At 34.3% G+C, this 13,702-nt stretch overlaps 1 protein-coding gene across 1 annotated transcript; it reads right to left on the minus strand.

The window, feature by feature from the left end:
- Nucleotides 1-6,512: 6,512 nt before the first annotated feature.
- On the minus strand, nucleotides 6,513-7,527 carry LOC129787862 (uncharacterized). The gene is made up of 2 exons (XM_055823686.1): nucleotides 7,447-7,527; nucleotides 6,513-7,354 (listed from the first exon to the last, which is right to left on the minus strand). Exons 1-2 carry the CDS (start codon nucleotides 7,516-7,518, stop codon nucleotides 6,605-6,607), a joined length of 822 nt encoding a protein of 273 aa, XP_055679661.1. The 5' UTR covers nucleotides 7,519-7,527; the 3' UTR covers nucleotides 6,513-6,604.
- Between the last annotated feature and the right edge of the window lie 6,175 nt (nucleotides 7,528-13,702).

Genomic DNA, 13,702 nt, shown 5'->3' on the forward strand with positions numbered 1-13,702 from the left:
ACATAGCGTACAAATCAAAAATACCTTCACGTTGAAAGGTAGTGCAAAAGAAGTCTTTGGGAGGGAAAATTGAGAAACTTTTGAGATTCAATAAATAAAGGAGTATAAATTTTGTGATTGAAGCCAGTCTGATTACATGTACGTGACATTTCCAGCATGAAATTCTTCTTGCTTTTTCGCCTCTCTTTTTTGGGGAGCTTAAATAAAAAATATTCCTCAGCGTCAGTCTCGGTGGTGTGGAAATCATACCAAATAATATGAAACACGTGTGTGGCTGAGGGTTAGTCCTGCTTCACTTAAATCATCCAAGGATTCCCAAAAGGCCTCTTGGAACACAAAAATAATAGAAGGACTTAATTTTTAATGTTCTCCCCGAAATTGGGAGCTTAAGAACTTAATTTGAAAATTGCCTTTTTGGAAGTGCTCCAATTTAAACAGCTATGAATACAAATTTCTCTAAAGTTTCTTAATATTTTTTTATGTTTTAATTTATTTTTTATATTGAATCATTTACATGATAAGATGCCACAAAAGAAGATTCCCAACTAATAAGGCTTAATTGAAATTTCAATAAATATTTATTGGTTTTTTTTTATTATATTAGTTGTATTTAAAAGATCTAACTAATTTTCTTATTCTTTGGAAATGAATTAATAAAGATTCTATTGATATTGCATTTTAAAAGATAATTGTCTTATTTGAATAAAATAAAATCTATATACATTGGGGCTTCGTAGTGGTGCCAAATGAGTCCTATTGTGGAGCGAAAATTACTATTTAAGCGTCTGAAGAAAAATTATTTTGATTTTCAGAATTTTGGTAAATTCTGAGCTTTCAGAATCTAAAGAATTTATTCTAAATCTAACAATAAGTTTTACCGAATCATTTAATAAAAATTGAAAAAAAAGAACTTTTCAATTTAAAAAAAAACTCAAAAATATTATATTCTAATTTTTCTAGGTTTCACAGTAAGTCTATTTTTCCACTTTCCTGTCTTCGCTCTACTACAGGATCCCACTGTAAAACGAAGATAAGATCTTTCGAAAACTTTTCAAAGCATTTGAAGAATTTAATTAAACAAAATCTTCCCTCATTCGATCATCAGAGCTGTGAATTTTCGCATAACGTCATTGAAAAAGACGCTCATCTTCAGACACTCCCTCCTCCATCCAATGTCTGATTTCATTTGATGTTTTGGGAGAAACCAGTGCATATCAGCGTGGTGTATTAATAAAATGGAGATGGCATTTATTTGAATTTATTTCGCATTCTCAGGTGTAGGATTTTTTTCTGGCGCGTCTTTTATCAAATGATCCCACATGCGTTGCCACGGCGAGAATGGTGTCGTGGTGCAATTTGGCAAATCCTCTGTTGATGCCAATTTGCGGAATTTAAACAAGCAAATCCTTGAACTGAAAAGAGGCGAACCAAACAAGTCCGAAATGCAAAATATATTCGGGGGGACTTAATCCAATTTCTCACATCAGTTTGGGAAATCAACGGAATATCGTATCGAGTCAATAAAATACTTTATTTATGCACCTTTCTTGGGACTTTTTTTTCGGTGGGTATGTCTGCGGCAAAAGACGAAATTTTTTATCAAGAATAATCTTACTTGATGTGCTGATAAACACGCGAGGAGATTTTCTTTTATATTTACAAAATGAACGGGTCGGCAATTAGTGTTTAATTTCATTTCAAGGAGAATTTCGTCATTGTCACCTTTTGGACGCAAATGAGGAAGATGCTTTCAATTCTTTTACCCTCCTGAAGAAGACGGAGAATGTATATATATTGCATGTACATATTCTTTATTCATTTAGAGGTATAAATTTCAAGGAAATTTTGAAGGGATTTTCATTTAGACGAATTTTCAACAATTTTCCTTCTCTTTTTGTTGAAAATTTCATTCTTGAATTATTTGAAATTTTGTAGAAGAAATTTGAACAATTTGCGAACAAAATAAATTTTAAAAATAGCAGAATTAAATTTGTTGAATTCACAATAAAGATAAACTGAAGAAAAGAATAATTTGTAAAATATCGTTTACAAAATTTTCAAGCTAAATGTAATTTCTTTTTACTAAAAATTAAAAGATTCTACATTGATTGAACTTTTCAACAGATAAGTTCCAAAATATTCTAGAAGATATATTTCTTGTTTTATTAAAAAAAAAAGTTTATCTATCAATGGACAGTTGTTCTTCTTCTTCACAGAAAAAGAAAAGAAATTTTCCCACCCTTGACTCAAGTTTGTAAAGATTCATAGATTAATACTTATTTTCAATAAGCTAAGTCATATTTGCATTAAGGATAAAAGCTTTTTATTTTAAAGAGTTTTTTATGTGTTCTGAAAGATCCTAAATATTTTCTCTAAAAGTCAAGTAAAAGAAAATCTTTTTTCAAAAATTAAATCTTTGAATTTTTTCTTTGCTGATTTCTTATCAAAATCGATTCATTAGATATTTTGCTCTTGAATAATATATAAACAAACAGATAAGAAATTTTCAAAATTAGAATTACAAAAAAATAGACAAACAGATTAATTTAAATTTATATAAAATTACTAATTTCTTAAATTTATATTTTAAAGTTATTCTTGAAATTTTCAATGATTTTCCCAAAGTTTCCCAAACCCTTCTCCGGATGGAATACTTTGTGTGACTTTGTGGAAAATTGGCAGAGACACAGAGCAGGGAAAATAGTATAACTTTGTAGATATTAATTATGAATGTAAATAGTAGAGCGCAATTGTGGCATTGTTTGTTTATTGTAATAAATTTTCCTTGGGGGGCGTCCCATGGAAACCACCGAGAGTGTGGCGTAAACCAAGAAAACCACATTGTCATATTTTTTTTCATGCCATGACATTCATTTTCCCGCATTTATGCCATTCTGTGGGGAAAAGTACAAAATCCACATTTTCCCTTCAAAATGAATTATTATTTCCGCTCATTTCGCTTTGTGGGTCTTGTGCGACGTAGCTCTTATCACAGACAGACCACGATGACGATGACGAAAAAAAATGGAAAACTTATGAGTTTATCGTGGATTTTTGGGCGTTGAAGGGTGATTATCGTGTGGAATTTTTGGAGGTTTCTGCTGCTTCTGGATTGTGGAGGAAAAAGTTAGATTTTAGGGATAGAGCAACCGAGGGAAGAGAGAGAGAGCTAATTCCAACTATTTGGATTTAGATTGGAAAAACATCCGAAGGGTTTGGTGGTGTTTGAAGGGAAAATCACGTTTGGAATGACAAGAAAATCCTCATGGGGAATTGAGTGAGGCAACACAGAGAGTGAGCTGAAAGGGGGCAAGTGGAGTCCATTAGGAATTCCAGAGGAGGATTCAATGTGGGGGTGTAATCACCAGAGGCACGGTGGGTGTAGCATTCGAAGAGCAATGAGTTGTTGAGCTGTCTGAAGCGGTATCCGCTCCCCTTTCACCCCATACGGGGCCCCCTGTACGGGTGAAGTAAAGCAAAATGAAATCAAATTGATCCGAAAAGAGGCTAGACATGTTCATATTGTATTCAATATTGGATGGGAATTAGAGTGGAAATAACATTGTCATGGGGGGTGGTTTTTGCACCACCCACCCATCCATTGTGCTGTGAGCTTTTGCACAAATGAACAAATATTCTTTTTCAATTTTCTCTCCATCTCAACGGTGGATCATGAATAAAACATCCCCATACCTCACAGTGTGGGCGCAATGTGTGGGAGTTGTTTCACTTCTTACTCTTTCTCTCTCTCTCTGTATCTACATACATAGCTTCTATGTACAATGATGTTCCATTCAACCCCTTAATGATGACGCACTTTTGCCCCCTAAACCACCTTTTGGATTTTCTCATTCGACCTCCCTTCTACGCGTCTATCAATTTTCCAAGTTGATAATGGAGTTCGCAAAAGGAGGATGCTGTTGTACTTGGAAAAGAATTTATCTCCCTACTTAAGATTGAGTCATTTTCACTGCTCTGATGAGTCTACTACACTCAGAGAAATTCAATCATCAAATATGTTAGATTACCTGGGATAGAAAGAAATAAGAAAAAAAAGTAATAAAAAAAATTGTCAAAGAGTTAATTTATTAATTTTTAAAAATTATATTTTATCAAAAATGTTTTAAAAAAAATACTGATAAACACAAATCTAGAAAAATATACCAAAACCTTAAGAATTTTTAGTGAAAGAATTAGGATTTTTATGTTAGTTCTATTCGAAGCAAGATTCGAAATGGACCTATTGAATAAATGATTTTATTTAATAAAAAATAAAAATAATTCAACTTTAAAAAATCATGGTCAAAGGATAACCTTAATTGCACCAATTATTCTTTAAATTATAAGAATTTTAAGGGTTCTAAACAAAATAATTAAAAACGTTTTTCTTTAATATTTTAATATTTAGTATTATTAATATTTTAATATTATTTTGTGTAGAACCCTTAAAATTCTAAGAATTTAAAGAGTCATTGGTGCAATTAAGGTTATCCATTGACCATGATTTTTTTAAAGTTCTTTTTTTTTGAATTTTTGATTGAAAAAAATCATTTATTCAATAGGTAAGATTCGAATCTTGCTTCGATTACATAAAAATCCTAATTCTTTTATTACATTTCTAAAATTTTGCGATATTTTTCTAGATTTGTGTTTATCAGCAATTTTTTGATGTTTATCTTTTATCAATAATTTATTGAACTAGTTTTTTTGTTTATTTTTCATTTCATAATACACTCGTGCCTTGGCATAAGTTAGTCTAGGATGTACTCTTCACACTCATTAGTTTAAATACGCGAGAGTAGTATATCCAAAACTATCTTATGCCAAGGCACGACTGTACCTAGTATTACATTTTTATATAAATCTCTAACGTTCATTCATTAAAAAAAAATAAATTCTAGCTCTTCATTCTTTTTTCTGCCATTAGAAAAATTTCTAATTTCATTAGAAAAAAAAACAGAAAATTTTAAACATCCTCCAAAGTGTAAAAAAAATTGGCCAGAAATATCTCTAAAATATTCTTTCCAGATCTTTGATTCACCGTAAGAATTTTTCCTGAGTGTTGACACTCTCAGTAGGAAGTTGATGAGGGAAAAAGAGGCCCAAATGAGTGCAATTGAATTGTAAAATTTATTGCATGGTGTCAGTGGCAATGGAGTTGTGCAATTCGCATCGCAACCTATGTGCAATTTATGCTCTTTAGCTCCTAATGGAAACCCTCCCGCGGGACTCCCAACATGAGATCCCAGCCTCCAGTGGATGCTTCACTTAGATTATCGACCCCATTGCATTCGCCTGATTCCTAAATGAGAATGTTTATGGAAGACAGCGCTAATGAATTTAGCCGGGAGAGACACTTTGTCGGACCCATTGGCTATAAATTCCCATTAAGGGGTTGTTTTTTGCATGAATAAATATTATCTTACACGAGAATTTCTTCAAGGAAGAGATGTTGCTCGTTTTTTCTTCAAGTTTATATTTAAGTAGATGGTGAAGAGGCTCGCCGGTGATTTTACGTTTGAGGAGAAATGCAAAATAATCCATCGTAAAAGTGATGTCACACGACCTTGTCCAACAAAACAATAAAATTCCAACAATAAAAGTCTGGCGTGTGTGAGAAAAAAGACCCACTCTTCATTCATAAATGCCGGAGTTTATGGGGCTCGCTCTTGAGAGGCGACTTTTCGTCATGTGGCGATCATCTGTGTGTGGTGTTTTGGCAGCTTAAAGTGCCCAACGGGTGTGTGTCTGAGTTGGGGGCTGATGGCTCCTTTCGTGATGAAGCGGGGGTGGTGAAGAAGCCGGCACCCCCAACGTGTGCCGCCGTAAATCATCCAAAATGAAGAGACAATTTAATGGAGTCAATTGAAATGGCTCAAAAACACCATTTCACCGGCAGTAAAGCGCAGTGTGTTGTTTTGCAACACCACCCCCACATGGGATGCTCCCCAACATGCCATCATCGTACCCCAGATTTACAACCATTTTATGCGATCGCCCATAAAAATGCTTAAGTTCTCTCACTGTCACTTCCTGCCACTTCTTCATACCCACTCCAATTTTGCACTGAAAGCTCCATTTAGACATCCAGATTTCATCCCCCCTGCAAGCCTATATATCTCTCACTTTTTTTCTCAGCCGATTTATTTACCACCTGTCAGAGGAATTCCTTCTGTTTTATTTTACTTTTTTGGTATTCAGATTACATCGTAAGAGAGTCAAATGAATATTAATTTGATGGAGACTTTCGTCATCAAAAGTTAAAATTAGGAATCAATGCGGAATATTTTGAGAGTTATGAAAATTTAGGCATTTTGGGAAATTAGGAAATTTTGAAAAATTAAATTAATTCGCTTTGATTGAAAATGCAATGTGTAGTCGATGTTAATAAAATCTTAATAAGAAATGTTTCAGATGGTTAAGGTCAGTTTATTCGTAAACTATCACACAGTCAGAAAGATTTTAGAAATCTATTCGTTTCGTAGAAAGAATAAAAAAAAAACAGAAAAATGTTGAATTCACACATTTATTTAACCAATTTTAACCCAAATTGGTTTATTCAAAATGATTATAATTCTTCAAATTACAAAAGAATGTTGGTTGTTTAATCAGCGCCGTTTGCTTCGCACAAACTCGCAAATCTATAGAACCCCACAACTAGGCCAGGTGGATTGGTTGTTTCATATTCAAAGTCTATAATAACTCCAATACCTATTATCTTATTGTCACTATTGTCATTGACAAAAACAGCACCTCCACGTTTAGCTTGCCCTTTAAGGTCTTTGCCGTTACTTACAAATCCACAAAAGGTTCCAGGCGGTATATCTTGTGGACTATTTTCAAATGCATTGCAGAACATCATGTGATCAAATTTAAAAGGCATCAGTTCTCCATCGTCTTGTGCACTATACATGGTAAATCCAAAATCAAAATCTTTTTCATCACCAAATAACTTTGTATAGTCGTAAGACAAATCAAGAGGTAAAGAATCAACATCATCGTTGAAAATAAATGGATCATCCACTTCTAGTACTCCAAATTGATTTCCTTGCGGTTCGCAATTGTATTCGGTGGTTATGGAAGCTCTTGCAGCGACTTTTGAGAAAACATTGGGATCACTTGGTCCGGAATCGTCGGCTACAATTGTATATTTAACTGCCATAAGAATAGGAATAATTTCACCATCCTTTATGCAACTTGCTGCTGTAAGAACTTTGGTTGTTGAAATGATGGCCCCTTGACATATTTCTCTATACAAATGAATATCACCCAAAAGAGGAAGATCCAAAAAAGAGACATCAATTGCAATACGAACGTGGTATGGAAATTCATTAGGATTTCCATTGGCGTAAGTCTGTATGTCGCCCCACAACAGATATTTAGAAAAAAAAATTAAAAAAAAGTACAAACAAATACCTAACAATAAAAAAAACAAAGAATAATTACATTTTCTGCCTGAGAGATGGTTAAAATACAAACAGCTATGACCACAAAGATTGCTTTAGGAAGACACATCATTTTCGGAAAAGAAAATTTTCAGAACTGATGTTTTAAAAAAACATCTTCCCTTTTATAATAGCTCTAACAGGTAAATTTCTTATTATTTAATTAGGTAATTAATTTGCTGATACCGAGAAAATTCGTGTGCACTAGACTGTAAAAAATAAAGTAAAATTTAATTGTTGTCTGTTGTGATAAGTTTGACATTGTTGAACTTGAAGAGGCATAAAACCGTGCAAAAATTTTATTTTTATGGTCATACATGTACGTGATAAAAGGATATCGGATAACTTACAAAATATTAAATTTCATAGATAAGTTTATTTGTCTAAGAAGACAATAATTAAAAATTGAAAGGTACTTAAATTGTAAAAATTCATTTGGACTGATCTATAGCTATACTTAGCAGAATTCTTCCTGAAAGACAGTCTTCTGCACGTTTTTGCATCAAACTCTTGTCAGTTTTCTCAATCAGGATTATCAAATTCTCCCAGTTATTGCACAAAGTGTCCTTTCTCTGGTAGATTTATATGTTAAATCACTTTGATCGTTAATTTTCATTACAAAATTAAAATAAGGAAATAAAGGCGAGAGATCGCCAAGGATGGAGAGCGCTGTTGAAGAAGGCCGAGTCTCTTAATGGGACGTGAGACTGGATCAATTCCCGTAGGAAACCAGTCTCAAGCCATTTAAAGAAGAAGAAGAAGAAATAAGTTAATACCTATATATTTCTTTCAATACTTTATTAAATCGATAATTTTACATTTTTAGTTCATAATTTTCTTTTTTTTTAATTAATAAAAGGATATAATTTTCGAAGACTAATGTCTATCTTTAATAGCATTTAGTAAATATTTCAGAATATTTATTTTCCTTACAAAAGGTTTTCGGTTGTTTTTTGTTAAAATGTTTTTTTATTCGTTTGGATTTGGACAATCTATTCCGAATCTTTTGAACGCTACGCCAGGACCGTCAGGTGTGTCAAAGGTCACATCTGTAACTACTCCAATACCATACGTTCCTATAGATTGAGCTTCTTGTATTAAATAAAAAATTGTACTTCCCTCTGCATTTATTTCTTTTGGTACTATTTGTCTTGGTTTAGGTTTAGCACACATCATTTCACGTGGCTTATTTCCATCTATATATTGGTCGCAATTTTTAACGTACACGAGTTCAATTAGAATTAAATTATTTAGAAATGAATCTGTGTAGGTAACAAGTCCAAGAAGCGTATCACCCATATTTTCTGGTTGTATCAGTGTATAGTCAAACTTAATATCTAAACTTAAAATAGTTTGGGGAGTAAATGCGTCACGCATTTCTAGCACGCCAAACGAATCTCCTTGCGTATTGCAATTGAATTCGTCAGAAATAAAAGCATTTTGTGCAACATTTCTGATTAAGTTTGGATCAGTTGATGATGCTGCATTTGCTATTACCGTGTATGTAGTTAAAAAAGTTAATACAAATGCTTCATTTATGCAACTATCTGATGTTATAACTCTTCTCTCAGAATTGATCCTTGGCATGTCTTAGTTTCCAGGGAAACGCCCAAAATTGAAGTATCAATTATTATGCCAACGTGGAAAGGAAAAAGTTTATATAATTGCACTGTCTGCAAGAGAAAAGAAAGAAACAAATTAAGGATTATTCATAGAACTGAACACACCTATGGGCAACATTGAAAACAACATTTCGAGGGCTACATTGTAAAAAACGGCAAAGTCGGTTCGGATCCCATACAAAGTTAGCCGACTTTGCCGTTTTTTACAATGTAGCCTTCAATAATTTAAAAAATAATTAAATTATTACATCTTCTGCCTCAGTGATGGTGAAATAATAAACTGCAATAGCCACAAAGAATAATTTAGCAAAAACCTTCATGTTTGGAAAAGAAAATTTTCACAACTAAATTTAAAAATATGCTTTTCCACTTTTATAGTCACTGCAAGATATTTTCAAGTATTACCTACACTATGAAAATATTCCAAAATGTAAAAAAATATTATCTTTTGGTTTTATTAAGCTGACATGGTTTAACCTCATATGCATCAGACTGCGAAGAAAAGAAATAAATTTTATTAAAAAAAAAACGCACGTACTTATTTGCACATTAAATGAATTTACCAAATACTATGATCGTAGGTAGTTTTTACCCGGCGTCTCCATCTTATTAGAATATTATTTTTATTTATCTATTATGTAGTAAACGCATAATAGAGATGGAGGCGCCTGGTTGTATTTAGACACATGAAATTCTAACTCATAATCACCTGCTGATATCTGCTCTATAACAGTGGAGACGACTGGTTATTTTTTTCCTTTTTATTTACTGATTTAACCTAAAGCTTCCAATCAAATTCAAGCTAATTCAATTATCAAGAAAATATATAAATATTACTTTAAATCTCACATGAAGGGATATGGAGGATCCTTTATACATATCCTAATACAATTCATGATGATTTTCCACAACCATATATATGTACCAAATATTATTATGATCGATCCAGGTGTTTTGGTAAAGTTAATCTGCAGCAAAAATAAACTTTCTCTAAAGCGATAATTAAAAATATTAAAAAATTCTTTAGGATCTCTAAAAATGAAACCGATTTTTAGAAATTAATATTTTAATGAATTTGCTATTTATTTTTCTTTATTTCATCAGCTAAGCTTCCAAATATTTTTCATGAAACTTTGTAGCCTTACCCATTGCCCCTTGAAGATTGTTTGGATAAAATTATTTCAATATGGGGACTTTTCGATGAAGAAACCCGTCGCATAGTGAAGAGAAGAAATTCCATATTTAATTCAATTCACGAAAATTCCACGCATTCCATTTGCGGTATGTCTACGACAGGAAATTCGACGCAAAAGTGGTCACAATGGTCAACAATCTTTAAGTGAAACTTATCACGAAAAAGAAGTTGAGGAACGGTGGCGTTAGTAAATGGTTTTCTACTCCCCCTCCTCCCACCAAAGAGAGCGTGGAGCCCACAAAAAGTCTTAAGACCGAAATGCAGTTGTGGATTTTGTCGGCAAGAAATGAAAAAACAGAGAAAGAGGAAAAGAAATGGGAGAGAATTTTGAGTTGTGCGGCCTTTAAGAAAAAAAAATGTTAGTTTTGTGTTTTTAATGAATTTATTATTTGAGCGATTAATTAAAGTGAGTGGCAAATTGTTGACTTTAATTGTTGCGTTTATGCTGTGATTCTTATTCCAAATCGTTCGGTGGCGTGTTGGAAAGCCAAACAAGTCCAATAAATGCTGCTTGATTTTATTCCTCTCTCTAAAAGCTCACCTCTTTCCCCCATTTGCCGTGTAGCTTTTATGACACCTCACATCGCACCTTCTGCCCCATTCATCTCTCTGGTTTGGCTTGGGGAATTGTCGACGTGGCGCTCAAATTAATTTTCCCATGTGTGCGGTGGAGCACATTTGCCGTGCGGGGGCGGAAGGGAGTGGGAATGTACCTCAATGTTGTGGCAAAGAAGAAGAGAAAAAAATCAACAAAACGTGTGATTCTCGCCGTTTTTTTCTGTACGTAACGTACCTACCACCAACCTCGCACTTCTTCAGCGTGGCCAAACTTTTATGATCCATCGTTAACAGACTGTTAAATGTTTTATTGACTCTTAAATGTGTATTGTTATTGCATTTTGATTGCGACTAGACTGCTACAATAATAATCATGTTGGATGATAATGATGGAAAATAAAAGTGACGTGAGGGAGGAATTCCGCGCTGGTCGTGTGTGAAGCATCTCGCGTGATTAATCCCATCAGACACGTGCGAAAACTCGCGCGAACTTCATGGGAATTTTCCCACGGAACCTATCACGATTTTTCCTGGCTCCCAGAGTTTCTTTGATCTTCATGGAATTTATTTTCTTCTTCTCTTCAATTTTTTTTCGTATATTTCGGGCTGTCTTATCTGTGGCCTGGCCCCAAAAGTCGTCCATTAGCTTAGCCGATTTATGCACATACATATTTTTCCATCTTTTTTTCGGCTCTTCACCGCACCCAATTCAGCATTGGATGAGTCTCCAATAAATTTCGAATGTATCTCTCTGCCTTTCTGGACTTTGTAAATTTTCAGCTAATTAAATTCCCCCGCGCTATCGGCACAAAATGATAATGAGGAGGTGGGCGCTGGCTCTCCCCCAGAGCTCCCCAAATCGCATGCGTGACACGCACACCCGTGCACAAGGCACTCAAGCACACACCACTGAACGTTACAACACTGTCCGCATATCCGTGTTGGGGACACCGTGTCCTAGGTGGCGTATTGCGACACAATGGGGGGCTATTGGTGTGTGCGTCACACGGGGGCCCGCTTTGGAGCACGCCTCTTTCGACATGGCTGCGCACCAAAAGCACTCTACAGCATGATGTTGCTATGGCAATGCACAGAGGGTGCTGTCGATGGCCGTACGGGGCGCACCAATCACAAGCCCCGTGACCTAACCTCACTCACACAATCGCATCCACCATCAATGCGACATACGCACACGACATCGTATAAACGCGAAAATTGAGATAAAACATCCAACTAACCCTTAGTGCGAAAGGGATGCAAAGAGGCAGCAATGTATAATACAACATAAGTCCCTATGCTTTACAGCAATAGTGTTGAATACAACATAAACTCATACAAGCATGGGTGTCAAAGTTTATCGATTGGAATGCGCACGAAACGCACACATAGGCACCTCATGTTGAGTAGTTGTGTCCATTGGGTAGAAGATGGCAGCACATGGTTAGAAAATCCAATTGGATTCGGACACAATATAAATTAGTTGCAAGATTGATGCGCCCGATAGATAGGAGAGTGCCCTTTGGAGTAATTGAGGAAATTCCTCTGAGAGTCCTCAGACCTCATTAAAGTTTTCTCATTTGGACGAACCCCCCTTCCTTACTGGGATAGCCTATTGGGCAAAGTTTTAATTGCAACCGCCAGTGGCAAAAATTTTCTCCAAAATTAATTCTGAGGAATTTTGCAGAGAAAGGGCATACAATTAGGGGGTTGTTTGTCAGCCCTTAATAGAGTTATACAATGTCCATCAAAAATTTAGTCTCTTCCCCTCCTTAAATTGGGAATCAAAAAAAGGTTAAAATTTAAAGATTTTATTCAAAGATTTGAATATAGTTTGAATGCTTTGAAGAAGATTCTTCACCCTAAAAAGAATTTCAGTCGCCTTCTAAATATGGAAATATTCTACTCATAAACCAATACGTTTATTGCTTGTTAGAGCCATTGTAAACATACCGAGTTTATGTGAATGAATTGTAAGGTGACTAATTTGCTACCTGCTTACGTGCTATGTATATAATAAACGTACTTTATGGCGGGACGGAAGAGAATTCAAGACGAGGCATAGAAAAAATATCTGAAAGGGCTCAATTCCTTCCATAGAAATGTGAAGAATATGAATTTCTCAGCAAAGATCCGTCAATGCTGAACGGCTTTTGACGCAAGCGGAAGAGCCTTGGCGGCACATAATTTGCATAATGTCTAAATTAATTTACTAGGGCGTTGAATGGGAGCTCCCAAAGTTGTTTATTCAAATGATATTCAAATTGAAAATCCATTGTAGGACTAATTGGAAGGTTGAAAGTGACGAAGAATTGGAATATTTAGTTTCATGCTTAAACGTGGCAAAAATCTTTTGACCTTTTCTGGATCATTAAGAAATATCAACAGTAAATTAACGCCAGTTTTATTGCGTTTAATTTGTTAAATAAGTACGCAATTAAATTGAATGGATATTGAGGAGATTTTTTTAAAATTAATTTTAGTAATTTGTTAAAGATATTACTTCTTTGAATGGGTCCATTAAAGGGCCTGTAAAAAATCAACCCATTGACCAAATTTGACAAGTTTAGGTGTTTTAGAAAGGAAATGAAAGCAGCTTTTAGAATCTGTGCTGTTTGTCAAAATCGTACATCGTCTACAGAAACAAATGTTTAAGACGGAAATTTTTCCTCAAAAATTTATTTTTCTATTTTTTTTTTCAATTCAAGGTTTTATTAACTTTTATTATAAGTCTACTGTCCACATGGGTCAATAGACCCGAAGACCTTAGGGAGGGGTGGGTGTTAAAAAAAAAAAATTATAAGTCTACTATGTTTCTGCATTTTCTGAGCTTTGTATATTTTTTGAGCTTTGTATATTTTTTGAGCTTTGTATTTGTAAAAATA

The sequence above is a fragment of the Lutzomyia longipalpis genome, chromosome 1 (genome assembly GCF_024334085.1).
Source record: "Lutzomyia longipalpis isolate SR_M1_2022 chromosome 1, ASM2433408v1".
NCBI lineage: Eukaryota > Metazoa > Arthropoda > Insecta > Diptera > Psychodidae > Lutzomyia > Lutzomyia longipalpis.

Excerpts from the sequence above, each read along its gene's own strand:
- LOC129787862 (XM_055823686.1), bottom strand. The coding sequence starts at position 7,518 with ATGATGTGTCTTCCTAAAGCAATCTTTGTGGTCATAGCTGTTTGTATT. Across the intron at positions 7,355-7,446 it reads CCATCTCTCAGGCAGAAAAT|ACTTACGCCAATGGAAATCC; the intron begins GTAATTATTCTT and ends GGCGACATACAG.